Source organism: Astatotilapia calliptera, chromosome 23, assembly GCF_900246225.1.
Source record: "Astatotilapia calliptera chromosome 23, fAstCal1.2, whole genome shotgun sequence".
Lineage (NCBI taxonomy): Eukaryota > Metazoa > Chordata > Actinopteri > Cichliformes > Cichlidae > Astatotilapia > Astatotilapia calliptera.
In genome coordinates, this window is record NC_039323.1 from 17,370,393 (window position 1) to 17,396,935 (window position 26,543).

The following is a 26,543-nucleotide window of genomic DNA, read 5'->3' on the forward strand; positions in this document are numbered from 1 at the left end:
GCAAAGACAGTCGATACAGGAACTTTTTCCTTAAAAAAAACGTGCAGTAAAACAATCATGTGTTATATGATCTGGTGGCTCATTGTGAAGCAGAATAATGCAGCTGAATGGTTTCATACAGACTCACAGAGTGGCGTCTTTAAATATGTAAACTTTTACCAAACCGGACAAACAGGAAATCTGATTTGCAGCAGCTCAACATCATGGATGGCTGGGTTTGGCTCGTTTTCACTCTGGGTAAGAACAACTGAGTTTATCTGATTGTTGCTGGCATTTCTGGAGTTGTTAGTGAGACACAGTGTGACCTAAGTCACATCATATGATACCATAAAACACAATTTCTACTGTATTTTTTCCTTGACAACAATAACTATTATTTTAGTCATCACTGAAATCTCATCTAAGTCAAACTTGATTTTTCTTAATTTTAGATAAATAAGGTTAAACTAATTTTTACAGTATGAACAGATAAGTTATGCATGCAATATATAAAATTATTTATATAATTTGTCTATTTTTTTTTTTTGCTTTTCTCAGACTTAACCCAACAATTAAAAACATCTCAGCAACAGAATGGAAAAACATGTCATTTTATTGTTTTGGTTAATTTGTCATTCCCCAAAAGTTGATTCTGTTCATCTGGACGTAGCGTTTTCAGTGGGCGAAACATTTCCTCCTAAGTCATCCAAGTGACTTATTTAGTCTCAGGTGACTGGTGGATTCCCCAACCTTATAAACAGTACATTTGCACAATGACTGATACCAGCCCACTGAATGAAAAATGGGCTGGGAGGTCAGTTCCTTGATTGTTAATATAAAAATTGTGAGACTAAAGAAATCACTTTGATGACTGCTGTTTCTTCCACTAAAGATGCTACATCCAAATGAACAGACTCAAGTTTTTGGGATTTCCTTGCCTGGATGATTGAGCATGTATCAAGACTTTTCTTTGTCATTATCTTTATAACTAGCAAACTCTGTGATATATATACCTGTATATACACACACGAGTGCAGAATTTGTATTAATTATTTTTCTACATCATATAGATGTTGATGCTCACAGTGATCTATGCAGTGTCTGTTAAACACTTTTTTTTTCTATTTTTTATGTCACTGCTCGAGATTAATTGTTTGCAAAACTATGACTGTTATGTGTGTCCCATAATCATAATGAGCAGTGCCCAGCTATAAAACATAACAGTTCATCATAAAACAGCCCAGATTTTCTCTGTGGATCAAGCCTAGGCATCATTATCAAGTAAAGAGTTATTAATTAGTTGCAACACTAGATTGTAGACTTGTACTTAATTGACACATTGGTGTTTTTCTTAAAAAAGTTATAGAAAACAGAAGTGTTACACAATAAATCGTTCGCTATTACCTTTCAGGAGCTCCATATTAATAGATTTTAGTACTGAGTGCATTTTTGTCATTCAGACTTTTATTTCAGACTGAAAAAAACATTACTGGATATCAGGGTTCAGATGTTCATGTCCCCTCAGGTTGAAATTGAATGACCTGAGTAGTCCTGATTCTACCTGTACTACTACCATCAGATCATCATTTTAATGTGCAGTACCTGTAAAACTATCTGTATCAGCCTAAGCTGTGCATTGTGTTTAATAACAACACACTAAAGTCATGGTAAGCACAGAAAATACTCTACATTTAATTTGTAGTACTTTTATAGTATTTGTTTTTTACATATCACTTCTGCTGACAATCACTAATTACAAAGCATGTTAACATTGCTAATGTCAAACTGATCATTGTAATGCTGATGCGTTTCCCACATCTGTTCCTTTAGCCTCCTCCACAGCTGGAGCAGAGTTGACTGCAATAACAGACATCCCTGATACTGCAACTACTGCACTCCTGCCCACTGCTCTTCCTGATCATTCTACTACCTCACAAAATATTACTACTACACCAAGCTTCATCGCTTCACAAAGCATTACTGCACCAAGCCTTACTACTACACAAAACATTATTACTGCATCAAGCATTACTACTGCCACACAAAACATTACTACTGCACCAAGCATTACTACTGCTACACAAAACATTACTACTGCACCAAGCATTACTACTGCTACACAAAACATTACTACTGCATCAAGCATTACTACTGCTACACAAAACATTACTACTGCATCAAGCATTACTACTGCCACACAAAACATTACTACTGCATCAAGCATTACTACTGCCACACAAAACATTACTACTGCACCAAGCATCACTACTGCCACACAAAACATTACTACTGCACCAAGCATCACTACTGCCACACAAAACATTACTACTGCACCAAGCATCACTACTGCTACACAAAACATTACTAGTACTACACAAAACATTACTACTGCATCGAGCATTACTACTGCTACACAAAACATTACTACTGCCACACAAAACATTACTACTGCACCAAGCATCACTACTGCTACACAAAACATTACTAGTACTACACAAAACATTACTACTGCACCAAACCTTACTACTACACAAAACATTACTACTGCACCAAGCATCACTACTGCTACACAAAACATTACTAGTACTACACAAAACATTACTACTGCACCAAGCATCACTACTGCTACACAAAACATTACTACTGCACCGAGCATCACTACTGCTACACAAAACATTACTAGTAGTACACAAAACATTACTACTGCACCAAGAATCACTACTGCTACACGAAACATTACTAGTACTACACAAAACATTACTACTGCACCAAGCATCACTACTGCTACACAAAACATTACTACTGCACCAAGCATCACTACTGCTACACAAAACATTACTAGTACTACACAAAACATTACTACTGCACCAAGCATCACTACTGCTACACGAAACATTACTAGTACTACACAAAACATTACTACTGCACCAAGCATCACTACTGCTACACAAAACATTACTCCTGCCACACAAAACATTACTACTGCACCAAACCTTACTACTACACAAAACATTACTACTGCACCGAGCATCACTACTGCTACACAAAACATTACTACTGCACCAAGCATCACTACTGCTACACAAAACATTACTAGTACTACACAAAACATTACTACTGCACCAAGTGCTACTGCTACTACTACACAACACATTGCTACTACTCCAAGCACTACTGCTACTATTACACAAAACATTGCTACTGTACCAAGCATTACAAATACTACACAAAACATTACTATTGCACCGAGCATCACTACTGCTACACAAAACATTACTACTGCACCAATCATCACTACTGCTACACAAAACATTACTAGTACTACACAAAACATTACTACTGCACCAAGCATCACTACTGCTACACAAAACATTACAAGTACTACACAAAACATTACTACTGCACCAAGCCTTACTACTACACAAAACATTACTACTGCATCAAGCATTACTACTGCTACACAAAACATTACTACTGCATCAAGAATTACTACTGCTACACAAAACATTACTACTGCACCAAGCCTTACTACTACACAAAACATTACTACTGCATCAAGCATTACTACTGCTACACAAAACATTACTACTGCCACACAAAACATTACCACTGCACCAAGCATCACTACTGCAACACAAAACATTACTAGTACTACACAAAACATTACTAGTACTCCAAGCACTACTGCTACTACTACACAAAAAATTACTGCAACTACACAAAACATTACTACTGCACCAAATGTTACTACTATTACACAAAACTTTACTACTTCCCCAACAATTCCTATTACTACATCTAAAACTTACACTACACCTTCTACTTCTACTAGTACTACATCTCCAACTTCAGTTACCCCGCCTACCACCACTGCCCTGAAATGTGATAATGGAGGGGAAAACGTAAACGGTGTCTGCCTCTGTCCTGATGAATGGACTGGAGAGACATGCTCAGAAGGTAAGAACAAACAAACAAACAAACAAAGAAGGTTGAATTTTTTGTTCACTTTTTAGATTTGCAGAAAACAGCAACTATGTGATGCTATTAGCCGCAAGCTGATGCTTTGTGTCAGTAATTTACTTTTATATTTGTTGTTACATTAAAGTTTACATAAATTACATTTTTTCTGTGATATAAAGATGTGGGAAACCACAACCAGATCGTTAACTGAAATAAATAACTAACCAACACTTTGAGCAGTCATTACATGTCCAAACTTAGGATCTTCGGGTCTTTACTTTATTGTGTGATCCAGCTTTTAAACTACAAAAATCCTGTCTCAGTTATAAAACAAAACAAAACAATAAGAGATGGTTATGCAAATGCAATTTTAAAAGAACATGCCATTGGAGTCCGCTCAAATGTGATTGGTCAACAGTCAACAGCATTCAGATTGTAAATAATCACTGAAACTCAAATTCTTTCTCTAAACATGGATCATCGATTTTTTTCCACTTTTGTATTTTTATATAAATAACTAATTATATGTTTTTTCTGCCTATATTTTAATACCTTTGTCTTCTTAGTAAATTTCTGCGCAGCCCAACGATTTGAAGGATTCAGGTTCCCCCGTACACCCATTGGTTGGTTCGCATATTCTGATGAAATATGTGAAGTGGGAACAAGTGGCGGTAAGTCATCCCTTCAGTCCAACATCACTTTGTCAGGTACACCCCAATGTAGTGATGTTTGTCTTTCTATCCCCACTCAGCTGGAAAACCTCAGGCTTCAACCAGATGCTTGTTCATGAGCGAATCACCAGGTTTCAACACTCTACATATCTTCCAGTGTAACCTGACACTCAGTGATATACAACAAAATGTAAGAACTGTTTTTATTCTTCTGAAGACTTATTACTTGATGGTCTTATACAGTTGCAGCTTGAACTGAGTATTTTATGTAATCCGGTAAAAAGGCAGCAAGACATGCACAGGATTACACATTCATTTAAGGACCACAAAAAAAAAAAGAATAAACGTATTTCTTCCACTCAGCTGACCAGTCCAGCTGATTTAGAGATGCTGGCAACCAGCACTCAGATTCTGACATCCAACCCAGAAGAGCTGACGGCCGAAAATGTTACAGCAGCGGCTGAGATCGCCAACACACTGCTGCTGTCTGCAAACGCCACAGAGGTACAAACAGTCAACAAAACTTAAGAAAAAACCCTGCTGTAGCATCAGTAGTTACTGACTGTAGCATCCTGGTTCATGTTTGTGTTGCAGAGTGTCAGAGTGGCAGCAGTAGCAACGGTCAGTCAGCTGCTGAACACCACTGTATCAGATGACACAGAGGAAAACAACACAACTCTGGGGTGAAGTACTAAGAATAAAATATTAATCTATTAACTCATATGACGTCTTCAATTGTGTTTAGCTTAAATTAGCCGCTTTTCCTGGTTTAAAGCAACTATACTCACTAGGTACTTCATTAAATACACATTGATTGTTGCAGGTTGGACTGATGCTCTTTTAACTTCAGAACTGCATAGATTCAACAATTTGCTGGAAATGTTCCTCAAATTTTGGTCCATATTGTCATGATAGCATTGCACAATTGCTAGAGATTTTTTGGTTGCACACCCATAAACCCCTTTTCAGGCTGTTTTCTGTAAACTCGACATTTAAAGAGAACACCCGTTTTAAGCAAATATCCCAGCAGATCATCAGTTTCCAAAATACACAGACCAGTGCATTTGACACCAAAAAACTACATTCAAAGTCCCAACCTGTCCCCATTCTAATGATCAGTTTGAAATTCAAGATGGTCATCTTGACTATGTCTATATGCATGCATGTACTGAGTCACTGCCATGTGATTTGCTAATTAGATACTTTCATTAATGAGCAATTTTGTAAATGTATCTAACAGACCAGTGAGTGTAAGACAGCCTGTTTTGTGGTTGCTTTTGTATGTTATCTCCAGGCTGACGGTGACTCTGGATCAGCTCTCTGTGAACCTCAGCCTCAATCTCAATGCATCTCAATCTCAGATAGTTCAGCCAAACCTGGTGGTCCAGTCAGCACAGATTTCTGCTGCAGGCACTCAGGGAGTCCAGTTCACTTCTCTTAAAGGTCAGTGAGAAACGGTGTTAAAGAAAAGTAATCCTCCAATTTTTTAATTTTTTTCCCCCATTTTACTGCTTTTCATCCCTTACATACAGTTTGGGTCAAATTTGACTAACTTTGACACTAATAAAAATACGCTAATAAAACTTTTAACATTCAAGGCATATCTGTTCAGATAGATATTAGATCCACCGGTGTGCGTCAAGTCAAGAAATATTGTGGTTTTAGGGAATCTTTAAACTGTAAAACTGTGTTGAAGTGGGGACAGTTAACAGAACTGTTTGTGTTCCCCCCACAGTTGTCCAGGTTCTTGCATGGACAGGCACACACAGGTCTCCTCTCAGAATATCATGATGTAGTGGAACAATTTCAATATTTGTAGCTTTAAGATTAAAGATCCAGTGGTAAGGTTCTGCATTTTTTATTATGTGATCACAAACAGCTCACTTCTTTTGCTGCTACAGGGACATCTGGCAGTTTTGTAGCTGAGAGAATTCAGCTGAACACAAATGCAACACAGGTTGTGGTGGAAAACGGTTTCATAGCTGATGCCCTCATTTATGTAAGATTCCCTCAAGGTGAGTTTTCTAGACTTACACGGTCTTACAACAGAACTTGTTAAGATGCTTAAGGTGTCACTAAGAGGTATTTAAGAGAGCTGTTTTAGTTTGTTATTAATAAAAATGGAGCACTTCTATTTCAGACATTGTCAGTTCTTGTTACACCCACACAAAAGTTTACCAACTGCAGTGGATTTCTTTCTCTTATGTCAGGCAAAGGTGTCAGAAGTCGTCAGACAGACTCAAACGTCTCTCTGGGTTTCGTTCTCTATCAGAACGATCGTTTCTTCCGTTCAAAACTCTACTTGAGGCGACGGGCCACCATCAGGGTCCTGTCAGCCAGCGTCAGAGGGCAGGAACCCAACATGGTGCCACAACATGTGGAGATGATGTTCAGGCCAAGAGTAAGAAATCCAGCATTTCAAATTAAAGTCAATTTTAATATTTGTTGACCTATTTTAAGTCAGTTTTATCTTCAAGATTTCAGATAATGGTGACCACTGGACAGCTTTTCCTTCAATAACTTGTGATCTCACCTGACAATGTATCATGTTTGACCTTTATCTGCAGGTTTAGGGCACACAGATAGTGAGCAGTGTTTATGGTGTTTTTTATGAGACAGATAAATTAATAAACTTGCAGTAGCTGTAGCAGCTGTGATAATGGTGTAAAAATAGAACAATACCAATATACACATCACAAAGTAAAATATTCATACCTAACTTATGACCAGTTGTGTTTTTATTGTTAAAATGGTTCTGTGTTATTTTCAAAGAACTGCATATGTGCAATAAACTCTAAAAATGTGAAACATACCATCTGCTTTTGAAAGCAAATTGTATGTTTACATGTAAATCAGAGTTGTGGATTTCTGAGTAAGGCTGTGTATTTCTGTTTCAGAACATAAGTGGGACGTCTCTGTACGACTTCTCTTGTGTTTTCTGGAACTACAGTCAGAAGGACTGGAGCACCAGTGGTTGCTCTAAAGGAAACACTTCAGATGGACTCATGAGGTGTTTCTGTAACCACACCACCAACTTTGCTGCTCTCTGGGTGAGGGTCACAACTTTTCAGGGCAATAGATGACGTTACAGTGTTGGGTTGCAAATTTTGAAGCCTATATGATAACCTTCAGATCCAATTAAAACCAAAACACTCAGAAAGATCCTCTGGAAAAGACTAGAATTCTTGGAACAGAGTTTATTAAACAGTGTCATATGAAGAGCAGAACAGTACATTTACAGCAAAAAAACACATGGAAAGCAAGCAAAGCAAACCCTGGGGTGTAGGGTCTTAAAGCACAAACAGCAACAACACACAAAATGACAAAAAGGAAAAAAGCAGCAGTCTGGGGCATATCGACCCTCCTCTTACAAAGGATCAGTGACCGCTCCTCCTGTTGTTTGGTAAATTTCCACCCAACAGCAGGAGGAGGAGCAGGAATTTCCGATCAAATCTACAAATGTCAATATTATCTTAATTATTGATACTTTTCTCCAATCCATTGTTAATCATACTTGCACCTTGCTCCTTTCTTTTAATCTTACACTTATGTTACATACCTTTCTGACCCTACCCCATAACTTTTCAAGCACCAGTCTTACATCCATCATTTTGAAATGTGTCCCTTCATCGGTTTTATGGCCAAAGTGATTCCAAAAGTTTGCAAAACGGCAGCTAACAGTTAATCAATTTGACAATTTTGTCAGGTGCACTTGTCAGAAGTAAACTGGTATCTATGCTAAGAAAGGGTTTTTCTCATCTTCTGGCGGCTGATGCGAGAAACTGAATCCCAGGTGCATGCCCACCGGGGCCAGGTTTGTTTACCGTATAGGTAATGAAAGGGCTGGACACAACGTGGAGCAAAAAAGATGAGCACGGAGAAAAAGGGTCCCAGGTGCATGCTTTAGCAGTGCCAAGTTTAATTAACCCTATGTTTGGACTAGTCACCATTGGCCTTAACACAATCAAAGGTTACTTACTGATCCTAATTACTACATTTTCAAACAGTATTGAACAACATGTGTTCATACAACAAGTGGCACAAACTTCATTAATATAATTAGAGATAATATTTGACTTAAATATGTGGGTCTTGTGATCTCGAACATGTGATTCCATTATATAAAATACTCCAGTATAGGTATATATATATATATATATATATAAAAAACCACCCAGCACGCCCCCCTGCGGGCGGTTTATCCTTCAAGCTCGGGTCCTCTACCAGAGGCCTGGGAGCTTGAGGGTCCTGCGCAGTATCTTAGCTGTTATATATATATATATATATATATACAGTGGGGCAAAAAAGTATTTAGTCAGCCACCGATTGTGCAAGTTCCCCCACCTAAAATGATAACAGAGGTCAGTAATTTGCACCAGAGGTACACTTTAACTGTGAGAGACAGAATGTGAAAAAAAAATCCATGAATCCACATGGTAGGATTTGTAAAGAATTTATTCGTAAATCAGGGTGGAAAATAAGTATTTGGTCAATAACAAAAATACAACTCAATACTTTGTAACATAACCTTTGTTGGCAATAACAGAGGTCAAACGTTTACTATAGGTCTTTACCAGGTTTGCACACACAGTAGCTGGTATTTTGGCCCATTCCTCCATGCAGATCTTCTCGAGAGCAGTGATGTTTTGCGGCTGTCGCCGAGCAACACGGACTTTCAACTCCCGCCACAGATTTTCTATGGGGTTGAGGTCTGGAGACTGGCTAGGCCACTCCAGGACTTTCAAATGCTTCTTACGGAGCCACTCCTTTGTTGCCCGGGCGGTGTGTTTTGGATCATTGTCATGTTGGAAGACCCAGCCTCGTTTCATCTTCAAAGTTCTCACTGATGGAAGGAGGTTTTGGCTCAAAATCTCACGATACATGGCCCCATTCATTCTGTCCTTAACAAGGATCAGTCGTCCTGTCCCCTTGGCAGAAAAACAGCCCCATAACATGATGTTTCCACCCCCATGCTTCACAGTAGGTATGGTGTTCTTGGGATGCAACTCAGTATTCTTCTTCCTCCAAACATGACGAGTTGAGTTTATACCAAAAAGTTCTACTTTGGTTTCATCTGACCACATGACATTCTCCCAATCCTCTGCTGTATCATCCATGTGCTCTCTGGCAAACTTCAGACGGGCCTGGACATGCACTGGCTTCAGCAGCGGAACACGTCTGGCACTGCGGGATTTGATTCCCTGCCGTTGTAGTGTGTTACTGATGGTGACCTTTGTTACTTTGGTCCCAGCTCTCTGCAGGTCATTCACCAGGTCCCCCTGTGTGGTTCTGGGATCTTTGCTCCCCGTTCTCATGATCATTTTGATCCCACGGGATGAGATCTTGCGTGGAGCCCCAGATCGAGGGAGATTATCAGTGGTCTTGTATGTCTTCCATTTTCTGATGATTGCTCCCACAGTTGATTTTTGCACACCAAGCTGCTTGCCTATTGTAGATTCACTCTTCCCAGTCTGGTGCAGGTCTACAATACTTTTCCTGGTGTCCTTCGAAAGCTCTTTGGTCTTGGCCATGGCGGAGTTTGGAGTCTGACTGTTTGAGGCTGTGGACAGGTCTCTTTTATACAGATGATGAGTTCAAACAGGTGCCATTCATACAGGTAACGAGTGGGGGACAGAAAAGCTTCTTACAGAAGACGTTACAGGTCTGTGTGAGCCAGAGATTTTCCTTGTTTGAGGTGACCAAATACTTATTTTCCACCCTAATTTACGAATAAATTCTTTACAAATCCTACCATGTGAATTCATGGATTTTTTTTTCACATTCTGTCTCTCACAGTTGAAGTGTACCTCTGGTGCAAATTACTGACCTCTGTCATCATTTTAAGTGGGGGAACTTGCACAATCGGTGGCTGACTAAATACTTTTTTGCCCCACTGTATATATATATATATATATATATACAGTGTTGGGAAGGTTACTTTTAAAATGTATTCCATTACAGAATACAGAATACATGCCCCAAAATGTATTCTGTAACGTATTCCGTTACATTACTCAATGACAGTAACGTATTCTGAATACTTTGGATTACTTAATATATTATCATGCTTTTTACAACAACGTGAATGTACTATTGCTGTGTGATTTATTACTATTACTGAAGGTCCGCGACTCCGAACTGTAGTAAAGGGACCTCTGACTAATACGGCGGGGTCCCTGTCGGCTCGTAGCTGAAAAATAGCTTTACTTTGTTGTGTGGGTCAACTTTTCTTGCGAGAGACAGAGAGAGGCGTTGAAAGGCTGCTCCAACGGAACTTATTGTTTTCGGAGGAAAACACGAACACGGTGTACAGTCGAGTCTTCATAGCTTACTTACAACTGGGCTCGTCAGGCACTCTTCTTGGCTGCAGTGGTTATTATTATATTTACATGCTTCCAGCTCCCGTTTTTCCTCAGTGACAACTCGTACCTTTCCACTCCCCTTTTTCTCCCTCCTCGCGCTCACAGACCCCTAACGTGTATGGCAGTCCATTCTCCCTGCAACACGGAATACACTGCCCATGATGCTACATTCTTTAGAGCTATGCTTGTAGCATTCTGCCTGTTAGCTTAGCACAACAAAAACGAAAAGGCGCTCTCTCACCCAGGAAACACACAGTCGCAGAGAGAGAGAGAGAGCGTCGCCCGGTAACCATGGCAACCGTAACACTGCCACCTGGAACAACAGAACGTAGCTGTCAAACAAAACCCAAACAGTCCTAACCCGCGACAAAATGAAACAGGAAAGTACCGCAGTGTAATCCATTTATTTCAACAAAGTAACTGTATTCTGAATACCACCTTTTTAAACGGTAACTGTAACGGAATACAGTTACTTATATTTTGTATTTTAAATACGTAACGGCGGTACATGTATTCCGTTACTCCCCAAAACTGTATATATATATATATATATATATATATATATATATATATATATATATATATATATATATATATATATATATATATTAGGGGTGCAACGATATTCGTATCGATATTGAACCGTTCGATACAGTGCTTTCGGTTCGGTACGCATATGTATCGAACAATACAACATTTGTAATTTATTTTATCAACTTTCCTTCTGACGATGCTGTCTGTGTTGAGCGCTCAGTGAATCTGTGTTCGACTACTCCGCCTAGGCTGCACTGTTGAGCGCAGATCCACTGAGCACTCAACACAGACAGCATAGTCAGGAGGAAGAGCGCAGGGCAAGCTAGCGAGACAGAAGTTAAGCTCTCCTTGCAAGATGGACCTCCCCCACCCTCATTCAGATCTGGCGTTTGGAATTATTTTGGTTTTCATGTGACGTATGACCCTGAAGGTAAGCGAGTCATGAACTAAAGTAAAACAGTATGTTGGATGTGCCATGCAATGCTTAATTACATTGGTGTGAACTAGTGTGTTAGCGCAGTTAGCTCGTTAACGTGTTGGCCGTCTAGCCCCATGCACGGGGCGATCGGCGGTAGCTCGTTAACGGAGATTTGCCGTGTTGTGGCGTTAAGGTCATTTCAACGAGATTAACCTGAAAGCACTAGTGGGAACACAACGAATATGACTGCACATTTACGCCGACATCATCCTAGTGCAAAGACAAAAACAACAAGCATGCTACTAACTTTAGCCGAGTCATTTAGACAGCTGTTAGCACGTGATTCTCCTTATGCTGCTGAGAATATAGCCCAGAAGAAGCGGATAGTATAGCTTTTATTTTGGAAAGAGACATTTCTCTGTAATAAACTCTCTTTTCCAAAGATGAGTGATTCCTCAATCAGATACAGGGCTTGCAAAATCGCTAGCCCGACGTCCCGGAGCTAGCGATCTTTCCAGTCGGGCTACAAAAATCTCTCTGCCCTGCCCGTCGGGCTATTGTAGGAAAAATATATGTCAATGCTTTTGCATTCTTTCAGAAATGTAGCTGGGTAATTATGTCATTGGCATCGGTGAGCCACTGTCAATATGTGACATATTGAAATCGCGTTTGAATTTGCGCTTGTTTTTTTGCTTTCACTTTGCAATGACAGCACTGATCTGTGAGTGATGATAATTTGTGCACCAATTCCTCTGACATCGTCTTATTAATCGTTAGCTTACTATGCAAACATGACAAGTGAAATCTCCCACAGCAAGCTTAAACATGTGAGAGGTTGATCGCGCAGAGAATCGCTGAGCTTATGTGAGTCCGTGTGTAAAAGTAGCAGTATATATATTTTAGTTCTGCTGAGCCAAATAAGACAGGTCGGGGTGAAGAAGTGACAGCCAAAGAAAAGCTTACCACAAAACGGAGAAGTTATGACAAATCAGACTATAAGGCAAAAAGAAAATGCAGCTTTATGGTTTCATGGACAAAAGAATTTCTGTGGCTGCAATATGATGAGCTAAATAACCGGGGCTGCACATAAGTGGTCCGCAGGTGCGCATTCGCTGTCAAAATAAAAAACGCGCACAAGGGTTAGGGTTAAATTTAAAAACTGTACTTTTGAGTTAAAATATATATTTATAATTTTAATAAATGACAAATTAAAAAGGCATGAACATTTTTTTGTATCGAAAAAATATCGAACCGTGACACCAAAGTATCGAACCGAACCGAACCGTGAATTTTGTGTATCGTTGCACCCCTAATATATATATATATATATATATATATATATATATATATATATATATATATAGTGTATATGAGTATATATGATTACATAGTATATATGTGAGTATATGTCAAGTGTATACAGGTATATATGTCATGTATATCATACAAAAAAACCTCAACAACAGCTTGTTAAACCTTGGTCATGACATAGCTCAAAATGTAAATCTAACTCATCGCAGATATTTTATGAGTTTAAATCTGAATCCTATTTTTCAGTCATACAGAGAGAACTACGAGTATGCAGAAGCTCTGGGTGTGATCTCCATTGTGGGACTTTCTCTTTCTATTCTGGGTTTGGTTGTGACGATCATTTATCACATTAAAGAAAAGTAAGTTTGGGTTACTTCACAGATAAGAAATGATGTTTAATTATGCTGCATTAAAATTCTCTCATCACATTTACCAAACACTTCTAGTTGTTATTTAACAAACTGAAACTTTCTTGGATGCAACAAATAGTTATTTTCATTTTACATTAATGCTTTGATTATTTTATTTGACCTATAAAGTCTAAAAGTAGTAAAATTGCTGTCTGTCTGTTTTTATATATATATTTTTGTGGTGTTTTTCTTTAAGAAATACCAAAACTTAAAAGATATTAAAACTTCTTTGTTATTTTTCTCTCTGTAGCTTCTTCAGCAAGTCTCATGGGCAGCCAAGTAACTTGAATTCAAAGCTGGCTCTGCTGTGCATCTACCTCAGCCTGCTGGCCTTCATCATCACCTTCCTCTCTGGAGTCCAAAACTCCAGCAGACAGAACGACACTAAGGTGCAGAGTGATGATCGGATCAACAACATCTTGAACTCTGATGAACACATAGAACCAGACCGCGGCTCGTGTACGGCTGTAGCAGCTCTGCTGCACTTCCTCCTGATGGCCACCTTCATGTGGAACAGTGTATACAGCACTCAACTGGTGCTGCTGGTCCGGTCAATGCGCCGCAGCCTGCCAACACACTGGACTCCACTGAGTGTGACTCTGGGATGGGGTAGGACATTCAGAAAGAAAACAAAAATGCCAAATTTGAAATATTTTAGAAGAACTTTAAAGTAGTATAATTAGAAGGAAAAAAGTCATAACATTAAGGAATGCAGATACACAGCACTGTGCTAAAATCTTGAGCTTCTTATCATTTATTTTAGTTTAAAACAAAATTAAAATAAAAACTGAACATTTTGCAGTGATACACAGTTACATCCGCAAACCCCCGGCACATCATTTTCAGATCACCGCGGTCTTACGCTACTCAGGTTAAATTTCATTTTACTTAAACTGTTGTTTTGATTTGTTGTGTCCTGTTAGGAATGCCAGCGTGTTTCATGGTCATCACACTGGGGGTGAGCTACAGGGTGGACAATCCGCTGGGATATAGACAAGAGGAATTGTGGGTAATCTGTGAAATTCTCCACCCTACAATGACCTAAATTCCCAGTTTGGATTATAGAATAGTTTATATATTGTGAAATTTATGGAAGACCACAAAAGCCACGCGCATCAAAATGAAGAATTCTGTGCTTGAATAATAAATTGTAGAATAAATTCTGCATTTGCAAATTTATTTTTGAATTCCACATTAGAAAACTGATTTTTAAAATGTTTTTTAAAAAATTCATTTCAAAAACCTTTTCCGAATTCCAATTTAAAAAACTTATTTTCAAAATGCTTTTTAAATTCCACTTCTCATTTCAAAATCCATTTCCCTTTCCTGTTCGCTCACGGATTAGCTCAGGGATTTACATTTGCATTAGCAACTGGATTAGTAACTTCATTTTAAAAAATCTTTCTGCAATACAAATTAGCCACACCGTGAGATGTAAGGAGCTCTCTGATTGGTTGGACAGACACAGGCTGCCAGCCTGAATTTTTCTTGCTCATAGCTTTGCCCTGCTAAGAGGCGTGTGTGCTTGTACAAAGGCCGTTCAGCCTCGGGATTTACACTCGGCTCGACACGGATATGTGAAGAATGAAGGGACCCTGCAGCGAAACGGAGAGCTGAACCTCTGACTGTGTGCCTCTTTACTCAGTCTGACCACCTGTTGAAGGTAACGTGCTAACATGGCTAATGCTAGCATCACCGCACGTATCCCTGTTATTTTAAGGTCATCTTAGCTTATGAATCTTTTACGTCGCAGCTGTACAAGCTAGCTACGTTTTTTTTACGCTGCTGTGGTCTTCACAAATAAAGCTTGAAGCAGCTCAGACTATTAGCACTGAGCCCTATTACATTTATACAGTGTTAGAGCATTAGAGCTGCGACCTACAGCCTTTAAACTAGCGATTAAAATGCTGACAGTAAACTCGTCAGTCCAGATGTTACCAGATTACTTTATGATACTTAGAATTAAAACAACTAAGACAGGCTGATTAAAATAACAGCTGTCAGTTCTCTCATTCCTTATATCAAAACTGGAGATCACACTACTGATTTCAGTTCATTTAATATGTGAGTGCACAGATTCATTCTCAACTGGACATAAATGATGATCAAAGGTTGTATATATGATGAATTCATCAAATCCCAGCCTCTAACACAGTGTGCTGAATCTTAGCATTTAATGTCCAGTATATTCTAATCAGCACACTTTAAGCATTCACTGCAACTACAGTATCTACACCTCTGTGGCAAATGTGTGGTAAAGATGCAGATCACGACATGTAATTATTAATAAAATATGCATAATGAAAAACACAAGATGAAATTGATTGAGTACAGGGTGGGCCATTTATATGGCTACACCGTAATAAAATGGGAATGGTTGGTGATATTAAAGTCCTGTTTGTGGCACATTAGTATATGTGAAGGGGCAAACTCCTCAAGATGGGTGGTCACCATGGTGGTCATTTAGAAGTCGGCCATCTTGGATACAACTTTTGTTTTTTCAATAGGAAGAGGGCCATGTGACACATCAAACTTATTGGTAATGTCACAAGAAAAACAATGGTGTGCTTGGTTTCAACGTAACTTTATTCTTTCATGAGTTATTTACAAGTTTCTCTTTGTTCTAAGCCATTGACATGTCGAAGAGGTTAACACGTGAGGAGTGGATCAAAATTGTGTTGATATCTGTTGAAAGCAGTAACCGGGTCATTGCAGCAGATTTAAATGCAAGACATCCTACGAGACCACCCATCTCCCATGCTACAGTTAGCAAACTGCTTGCTAAGTTTCGTGAAACTGGTTCAGTGTTGGATTTGCCAAAATGTGGACGCAAGAAAACTGTCACTAATGAAGAAACATCAGTGGCTGTCCTAGCTTCATTCAGCAAGAGCCCACAGCGTAGCACTTGCCGCATGTCACTGGAGAGTGGCATTAGTCGGATATTAGCTACTCACAAATGGCACCCTTACAAACTACAGCTACTGCAGCATCTCAACGAGGATGACCCAGATCGGTGCACAGAATTTTCAGAATGGGCAAAACAAAAATTGGAACAGGACCCTCAGTTGACGCACAAGATTTTGTTCAGTGATGAGGCAAACTTTTATGTAATACTTGCTCTTGACGAAGGCTGTCGCACTTTTCTCCTCTCCTCCTCCTCTCCCTTAGCTTCCCTGCTTAGCCTCTTGTGTCCTTGTCTAGGCTCGTGTTTTTTGTATTACTTTTCCCTGGAACACTCTCTCACAGTCTGTTCTCTAAAACCTAAAAGAGGAATTATGGATTTGATCAACTGGTCCTTGAATGCAATTGACACCCTTTTCTCAATGAGAAGTTTGGGCTCGGGTGAGCCTGAGTGCTGAAGATATCTACCTATTAGGAAGCATGATAACAGGGTTCTTGCTGATCGGAGCTGGCTTGGCCCTGACTTATCGAAGAATCAAGAAAGTGGAACCGGCTATTTAAACCCCCACAAGGCTGTCCGCTGGGATTGAAACGATGGAACGAGGCGTGAGTTTCTCAAAATGGGCTCATTGAGTGCAGCACGGATAAGATCTTGGAGAAGCTTACGGCTGCCGTGAATACTCAGAATAAGACCTCTGAGCGCAAATTGGATTACATCTTGGAGAAGCTCACTGCGGTCGTGAGTTCTCAGAATCGGCTCTTTGAGCACAAGAATGACAACATCACGGAGCGTAAGTTTGATAACATCATGGAGAAGCTCACGGCTCTCCAACGGGAGCTTGAAAGACCAGTGTCGGACTGTTAGAACAGCTTTGAAATTCTCATGAGTTGTTCGCACTAAAGTAAAAACCAGCATTACTACATGTGGATATCCCTTCAGCGCCAGCTGCCGTCTCAAGGCTGGAGCTGAACAAAAACACCCTGATAACGACTGTGTTTAGACTGTTCTTCCCATTCTATGCAAGGCTACCTGGGTTGGCTGGAAGACTGTTTACTTAGCCTGGCAGGGCGAAGGACACTGTCTCAGCTCTAGACACATACACACACACACAGACATATATACACATGCAGATGTACACTCATCCCCCCTCCCCCCTCCAAACGCCTTTGACGCTTATTCCCCTCCGATGCTGACAGTGGATCAAGGAGACCAGCGCTTATGCTGCTGGCCCGGATGCACTGTCTACATTGGCTGTCTCTCACCCTTTACCCACCCCTGTGTCTTCTCATGTGTTTCTTTGGTGTATTAAGAGTTTTTTTCATGTGCTATGTGCAGAGGTGTTTTTTTTTCTGTTCTCAAACTGATCTCCCTGTTGGAGCTCAGTCTGGGGGGAGTTATTTCTTTTCTCCTGATCTTTCCTCATGTTGTGCATTTGCCATTGTTATACCTCTCTGACCTGTCTTCCCCATGTGATGTTTGTGTCATGTATGTATGGTCAGAAGGGTAAGGTCGGCAGCCTTAACCCAATTTCCTTCGGGGTCAACCTTCAGGATCAATAAAGTTTTATTGAATTGAATTGATTTGAAAATTGAAGTTAACAAACAAAACCTCCGCTATTGGTCTGACACTAACCCATATTGGATGGATCCCTCCAAGACTGTTGGAACAACAAAAGTGATGGTTTGGTGTGGTATATGGGGTACATTCTTCATCAATGGAAACCTCAAGGCCACTGGATATTTGAAATTGCTGCATGATGATGTGTTTCCCTCTTTATGCACTGAAGCTGGCACGTTCCCTGAGTTTTTCCAGCAAGATGATGCACCACCACATTATGGGTGCCAGGTCCGAGCATTCCTAGATGAACAGTTTCCTGGAAAGTGGATTGGTCGTCGTGGGCCAGTTGAATGGCCCCCAAGGTCTCCCAATCTGACCCCTTAGACTTTTATCTTTGGGGTCATCTGAAGGCAATTGTCTATGGTGTGAAGATAGGAGATGTGCAGCACCTGAAACTACGGATACTGGATGCCTGTGCTGGCATTTCTCCTGCGGTGTTGCTATCAGTGTGTGAAGAGTGGGAGAAGAGGGTTGCATTGACAATCAAACACAATGGGCAGCACATTGACCACATTTTATAAGTGGTCAGAAACTTGTAAATAACTCATGAAAGAATAAAGTTACGTTGAAACCAAGCACACCATTGTTTTTCTTGTGACATTACCAATAAGTTTGATGTGTGACATGGCCCTCTTCCTATTGAAAAAACAAAAGTTGTATCCAAGATGGCCGACTTCTAAATGGCCACCATGGTCACCACCCATCTTGAGGAGTTTGCCCCCTCACATATAGTAATGTGCCACAAACAGGACTTTAATATCACCAACCATTCCCATTTTATTACGATGGCCCACCCTATACTTTTCTCTGTATGCTCTGTGCTTATAAAGGCCTTGAATTCTGTGATATACACTGTAAATGATGTGAAAATTGTTTTCACAGAGGTCTTAAAGTAGTTAAATCACTGCTGATAGCCTGGTTGTTTATAGTATCAATGTTTTTGTGTCTGTAGGTCTGTTTGATAACAATTTGGACTCCTCTGGGAGATGAGGATACACCCACATCTGTTCCATACCGCAGTCATGGATGGTGTTATGGCTCTGAGTCAGCTTTGGGGCATCAGACACACACACGGGGAAACCAGCACCTGGACTTCATGAAGGAAAAACTGCCTCAGTGATGACTGACTGGCTCTTTCTTCTTTAACACACAATTAAAATCACTCCAAAAGAGTGTAAACCTACTGAGGAAGTCTGTAACTTTTTACACATTTGTACTTTTACTTGTTTTATGAGTTATATTTAAGAAGAGTAAAGTTATTCACATAAAGTTTTTATTCTTTTGTAATATGTACCACAGTCATACTGAAGTTAGAAAAAAATATGTCTACATATCATATAAATATATGATAAATTGATTAATTGTCTTAATTGTATTGAATTGGAATTTGAAAATGGATTTTGAAATGAAGTTTCTAAAAAGCATTTTAAAAATCAGTTTTTTAATGTGGAGTTCAAAAATGAATTTACAAATGCAGAATTTATTCTACAGTTCATTAAGAACAGAATTCTTTATTTTGATGAGGGTGGCTCTTGTGGTCCTCCATAGAAATTACATCCACTGCCTAAAAAAAATGTCATTTTCAGTAAATAAAGTATTTATAAAATTTTGATCAACACGTAGACAAAAGTGTTTTTTTATGTTCTTTTCCTCTCGCTGTAGTTGTTGGCTGGCAGCGTTGGATAAGAACAAACAGTTCAACTTTGGAAAACCGATGTTTTGGGCTTTCCTTCTTCCAATCGGCCTGATCCTGATTTACAACATCGTCCTGTTGGTTATTACCTCCATGACTACATGCAAAGTTGAACCCAGACTGACCAGGTAACATCTAAAGCTGCTGTTGTTTCAAAAAATATTTCAAAAATAAATTACCCAAATTTAAGTGGCTGTTAAAAGGTGCAATTCTCAGATATAAATATATTAAGAAAACCAACATTTAAAAATGAGAAATGAAAAAGAAAAACTTTGAACACAATTTAACTGTGAGCAAAACAAAATGGCTTTATTTCTTTTTGTTAATAATAACACTAATAACCAATAACAGTAATGCTCCATCTTTGTCTTCAGGAGAGGTGTATCAATGCATACACTCCATTTTCACAGATGTGATGAAAAGATTATGCAGAATCCTTTCTGACTAGCTTCCATGTGGATTTTAACTCTGTTTTTACTGTAGCAACAAGAAGTCATCTTTAAGCAGGAAGTTCCTCATTAGTTTATCTCTGGCGGTGTTACTCGGTCTGTCCTGGACTCTGGGATATTTCGTGCTGCTCAGTTCAGAAAAAACACACCTGATCTTCAGCATTTTGTTCTACATCTGTACAACCACACAGGTACGACTCCTTCCACTTCATTCTAGAACTGAGATTAAAGGTGTCATGAGCTTCTCAGACTTCAGGTAAACACATAAAATGCAAAAAAACAAAAACAAATGGGAGGTGATTGTTGAAAGTTTTATATTTAATTCATGGTATATCGAAGGGAACAAGGAAAACTGAAACATTTTAACTGAAGCAGTAGTAGTAATAAAAGTACGAAAATGCTGGTAACTCTTGCAAATATTAGGATATTAGAATAGAATAGAATTAGAATTCAACTTTATTGTCATTGCACATGCACAGGTACAGGGCAACGAAATGCAGTTTGCATCCATCCAGAAGTGCTTTAGTGATATAGATATATTACAATATATATTAGCAATAATATAGATATGTGAGTATATTACAGAAATGGGTCTATTATGGTATGTTATAATGTACACGGTATGAAGTATGTTGTGAATATTCTATAACTATAAGTATGTACAGGCTGTAGTGAGTACAAGCTATGTACAGGATATGGACAGGATATAAATATGAAAAACTACAGAATATGAAATAAATAACTTTACAGAATCTGAGATATACAGCTATACAGAAATGGGAACTATGCAAGTTGTAAACAGTTGTAGGATTAAAGATTATCGAATGTACAGAATGATTATTTACACAGAGCTATACAGTAGTGCAGTTAAGATAAGTGAGGGTGTAGATAGTTTCTACAGAGGCTATATAAAGTGCTAGTGGTTGTGAGTGGTGGTTCAGTCCATGTTATTATTGTGTGTTTGAGGGTACAGTTGTCCATTGTGGGTGTGTGTATGTTCAGTCCATGAGTTTAACGTGGGTCAGATGTCAGGAGGCAGAGTTCAGGAGTCTGACAGCTGTGGGGAAGAAGCTGTTCCGGTACCTGGTGGTCTTAGTCCGGAGGCTCCTGTGGCGCCTCCCAGAGGGCAGGAGGGTGAAGAGTCCATGTGATGGGAAACTGGGGTCTTTGATGATTTTCCCAGCCCTTTTCAGACACCGCTTCCTGTAGATGTCTTTTATGGCAGGAAGTGGTGCTCCGGCGATGCGCTGGGCAGTTTTCACGACCCTCTGCAATGCCTTCCGGTCCAAGGCAGAGCAGTTCCCGTACCAGACTGTTACACAGTTGGTCAGGATGCTCTCGATGGTGCAACGATAGAAGTTCACCAGGATGTCTGAGGACAGGTGGTTCTTCCTCAGAGTCCTCAAGAAGAAGAGGCGCTGGTGAGCCTTCTTGATCAGCTTGGAGCAGTTGGTCGTCCAGGTGAGATCCTCGGAGATGTGGACTCCCAGGAACTTGAAGCTGCTCACACGCTCCACAGCCGTCCCCTTAATGTGGATGGGTGGATGTGGGTCAGCATTCCTCCTGTAGTCCACGATGAGCTCCTTGGTCTTCTCGGTGTTAAGCAGCAGGTTGTTTCTGTCGCACCACTCAGCCAGACGATCCACCTCCTCCCTGTAGGCGGCCTCATCATTGTCACTGATGAGGCCAATCACCGTGGTGTCGTCTGCAAACTTAATGATGGTGTTGGAACCATCAGCAGGCCTGCAGTCGTGGGTGAAGAGGGAGTAGAGGAAAGGGCTCATCACACAGCCTTGTGGTACACCGGTATTATTAGTATTATATTAGTGACAAAGCCAAGAAAAACAAAGGTTCATCTCAGTAACCACAGCATTTAAAGAGGATGCCACACCCGAGTTTCAGTCGCTGTTGACAACTGACTGCAAGTAGCTCTGGTATCCAATTGCATCACCATTTTAAAAAGATAGCCTGGTGGGAGGCAACCTGTCTTCCAACAATCATGGCCTGACTTAAACTTCTGTTCTGCAGCAAGTACGTCACTATTTGTGGAGGAATTTCTATCATGGTACTGGGTCTGTGACCCAGTGTTTTGTGTTTGTTTAAGTTATATTCCTTGATTATTTGTTATTCATGACTTTGGTTTTCTTGGTGGTTTGCTGTTCATGTTATATTTGTAGTTCTAGGTCCTAGTTTTGGTCACTGTGTCTTCCCTGTGTTCCATGTTGCATATACAGTCAGTCATGTCTCAGTGTCAAGTCCTTGGCTGTATCCCAATTCAGGATCTGCATCCTTTCGCAGTCTTCGTGGGCCGGGTCCTCCAAAGACCGAGAAGGCCCGAAGTGCCAGTCTTGTGAAATGGGACCATCTAGCCTCTGTCACGCTGCTCAGGTTGCCTAGCAACCATGATACTAACCGCTGGAAACGTTTCATACAGCATTGTTTGACAGAAATGAAGGAGACATTTCTTTTGTTCATCTGTTTGTTTTTACATGAGCTTTGTTTGATTTGATAAGTATCTGAGGCTGAGACCACAGGACTGTAAAACATGATTGTTGGGCTTCATTTCTGTACTGAACAGTCATTTAAAGATTAGCTAGTAAATAACAATTAGCTAATGTTGTTCATGAGACTAAAGTCATCTCACTTTGGTAATGTAAATACAATATGGCCAATATTAAATTAACTATTATATTAATTATTATTAGGTATTACAGCAGTGAACCTGAACTCTGTATCAAATACTGGGCTTCAGTAAAGATTCAAGTTGCAGTTATTTATATTTCCTAAAACCTTATATCTTCACTCAAAGACAAGTATCTTTTACAGTGTATATATAGATGTATTATATATTGTTCTTTTAATATGTTGGCTGATAGGTTTGTAGCATAAACCTATTCGCTGGAACGTTCAAGACAATTCTACTACACAGCAAAGCAAGACACAAGCAGGCAAAGTTCTTTATGTTTCTCGTATACAAGAAAGACCAACTGGACAAACACCGTTCCTTCGCTTGACCCCAGTTGCTCTTGTCTGCTCCCTCGTAATGCTGCTCTTTTATTGCAGTTACATGAATATACATAGGCTCATTTACATAGGTACACATGTAAACAAAGTACTGTCTGTGTGTGTGTGTGTGTGGGGGGGGGGGTCAGAATGTGACCACATAAACAACTTCCCTAACCCTGCTGGTCTGGAAGTCCAGCAGTTCATCTAAACAAAAGGCACTTATACTAAAACAGATATAGATGTGTTTGCTGTACCATATATCAGTAAGAGAAGATACAAGATCTCTCATGACCCTAGGGTGTGAGTGTGTATGCCAGAACACTCTGGAATGCACACAAAGTCTTTGCAGACTACTAAGAATCACACATCTTATCACTAGACAATCGATTATACACCTCTAAGGTCTGGTTAAATATTTCTAAGCATAAATGACAATCAACAATATAAACCTGACATTGGCATTAGTAAATATGTCTGAATCCTTACATATATGTGTAAAAAGAAAATGTACGACCTGTGATAACTGTTTCTGATAGAATGAAGAGTAGACTGATATATGAAATATTCCTTTATTGGGTGAGAAAATCAGACTATGTCATAACTGCTTTAAGTCATACAGAATAGATATCAGAGCCTTAAACAGGCTGACTTCTGCTAAATGGGTCAAACTGGGCACAAAGTATACAAACACATAACATCCTTATAGAATATGATGTAACACTATAGATCAACTTACCTCAGAATATATGAAGCATATAAACAATTACAGCAATATGATACAACAAACACAGCAGTGCTACTAATCCAAAATACTCAAAGCTTCATAGAACTGAAACAAACATTTATTTTTAGGTCCATTCTGCTGCTGATACATACTTTAGGTTTCTGAATATTAAACTTGTTGCTGCCTTTCATAGTGTGTAACTTGAAGACCCTGAGTACTTCCCCCCACACTGAAAACATTTGAATGATAAAATTATTTTATCATTACCTAATAAGACTGATTCAGGACAGACAATTAGTTATTTTAAACTTTCCTAGCAGTCCTTCACAAACAGGGAACAGTCTGTCTATTCTCTCCATCTGTCAGCTGCTGCTGGCTCTTCCTCACACACTGCTGAGTTTGTCCTGGTGTGTGATAAGCTGCAGGATTCAAACACAACACACAAGAATTTACAAAGTAATAAGAAAAATCTTGCAAAATAATTTCAGGTACTTTACTAATAACTATAAAGAATAATTTGTTACTTATAAGTAGCATCAAACATGACATTACTTACAAAAATAAAGAGAGTAACCATCATCTTCCCTTTCTGTTTTTTAGGGTTTACAAATTTTCCTCCTCTTCACAGCTCGAACACGGGCCTTCAGAGCCTCCATGTCACGGTCCATGCAGTACATTTCCTCAATCAACATCCCTCTGAACAACACAAAGTACAATCTGTGGAAGAAGTGGAATACCTGGAATATGAGCCAATCAGAGACCTACAGGGATCTGAGTGACATCGAAATGACCACCAGCAAAACCCTGTAGGACCTGAGGAGGACTTACAAAAAAGCCTCTTGCAGTAAAAACTTGTCATGTTGACAAGGATTACATGCATACATCACAATGAAAATTCATATTTTTCAGTGTAAGCTAATAGCTGGGAATATTGCTGAAGTCTCCTGGATGAGCTTCTGATTTTTTAATTGTATTTTTGACTGACTGAACTGCATTTCCCAGAATTTCCAACATGCTGTTCTGCCATCAGAGGAAGAAGCGGTTGGATTTCCTGACTGCTTTGACAGTCTCTCGTTCTCTACATGAAAGACGACAGAGATGACATAGATTATAAAGACTGCTCTTCTATGCACTTTCTATCCAAAATTATGATCCTAAGTTGGCATTTTTCCTTCACAGCTATCTATAAGTTCACTGTATCTTGTATAAAAGACAATGTTTTGTTCATCACATAAATAGGCAACATAAATAAATATTTGTTGTCAGGTGGTAAAGTTAATATTTTATCCAATTCTTTACTTTCCACCTATAAATTAGAAATACAAAAATTGAAGGCTCTGAAAATGTGCTGAGGTTTGTTCATGCTTTTTGTACAATACTGATGCACTGTTATTTTTAGTGTTTGTTTTTGTGCTGTTATTTATGTCCAGCAGAAACTCTTGTTTCTGTATTCATTATGAATTCAAGGTGCTGCGCTGGTGTCCAAGCAGCTCTTCATACTGATCTGAAGTGATTAATGATGGTGAATGTGTCTTTTTAAAAACTGGTGACCCAGCTGGACAAAGCAGTGATCATTGCTGCCTCCAGGTGGTTACAGTTAGTTTGTTTTGACTTCAAAGTTCACAGCAGAGCTGAATGATAAACGTTTTATTTTACCAGAGAATAATGTTTATCATCATTTAAATTGTACTGGAAGCTTTTGAAATGTTGGAAATGTCACACCTTTTAATTTTAAAATTGCACTTTTTTCTTTAATGAATTACAGTTATTTGTATTTTAAGCTTTGGCTTGTGTCTGAAAACATTTAGCTGTCCACTAATTTCAGATTTGCAGCCTAAAAAGTATTATCAACACTTTGAAAGGAGCCAATCTGCATTTCTACTCGAAGTTTTGAGCCTTTAATTTGTCATTTTAATTTTAAAAGATTTGTCTTTAGTGGCGTATTGTTATTTCGTTATGTTGTCTACTAATCCAACAGCTTGTGGTTTAATATGAAATGTGAAGTTTTTGATATGATTTTTGTATTGAACAACTTTGTGACAGAAAAATGACACTTAATTGGAGAACATAGTTGTCTTTAAAAACTGATTTCCACTTTAAATAATTTTTTGTGTTATTTTGTTTGCTGTCTTTTTTATTTTCTTTCTTATACTCTAATGTGGTCTTCATGATTTAACAGTTCACTGGCATAAACAGGTTTTTCAGTGTTCTGTAATGGAAATGGCAGAAATATTCTTTTTTACATTATATATTCTTATTTTAAAAGGTCTGAATTATTTCTAAATCTTCTAAAGTTATTACTAAAAACTTTATTTAAATAATTCCTCCACGGTGCTGTAAGACACATTGCCAGTTATTGCAAATGCTTGATTGCAGTTATTGCTTCTAAAACCAGTTATTAGGTGCAACTAGTTATTAGGTTTAGGGGGCAATCACTTTTTCATACAGGGCCCTTAATAATAAATGCCTTCATTTAAAAACTGGATTTTTGTTTACTTGTGTTATTT

General features: G+C 39.0%; 1 protein-coding gene across 1 annotated transcript; it reads left to right on the top strand.

Moving 5' to 3' along the window:
* On the top strand, positions 1-26,519 carry LOC113016448 (mucin-5AC-like). Its single transcript, XM_026159281.1, has 16 exons — positions 1-237; positions 1,810-3,936; positions 4,506-4,610; positions 4,691-4,800; positions 4,974-5,114; positions 5,205-5,293; positions 5,905-6,053; positions 6,512-6,625; positions 6,821-7,011; positions 7,508-7,660; positions 13,482-13,594; positions 13,896-14,254; positions 14,569-14,650; positions 19,827-19,985; positions 20,341-20,497; positions 24,637-26,519. The coding sequence occupies exons 1-16, from the start codon at positions 204-206 to the stop codon at positions 24,844-24,846; spliced, it is 4,293 nt and encodes a 1,430-aa protein (XP_026015066.1). The 5' UTR covers positions 1-203; the 3' UTR covers positions 24,847-26,519.
* The last annotated feature ends 24 nt before the right edge of the window (positions 26,520-26,543 follow it).

Bases quoted from the DNA above. Each gene is read 5' to 3' on its own strand.
- LOC113016448 (XM_026159281.1), top strand. From the start codon at position 204: ATGGATGGCTGGGTTTGGCTCGTTTTCACTCTGG. The intron at 238-1,809 runs GTAAGAACAACT...CTGTTCCTTTAG, and splicing joins TTGGCTCGTTTTCACTCTGG to CCTCCTCCACAGCTGGAGCA. The intron at 4,611-4,690 runs GTAAGTCATCCC...ATCCCCACTCAG, and splicing joins TGAAGTGGGAACAAGTGGCG to CTGGAAAACCTCAGGCTTCA.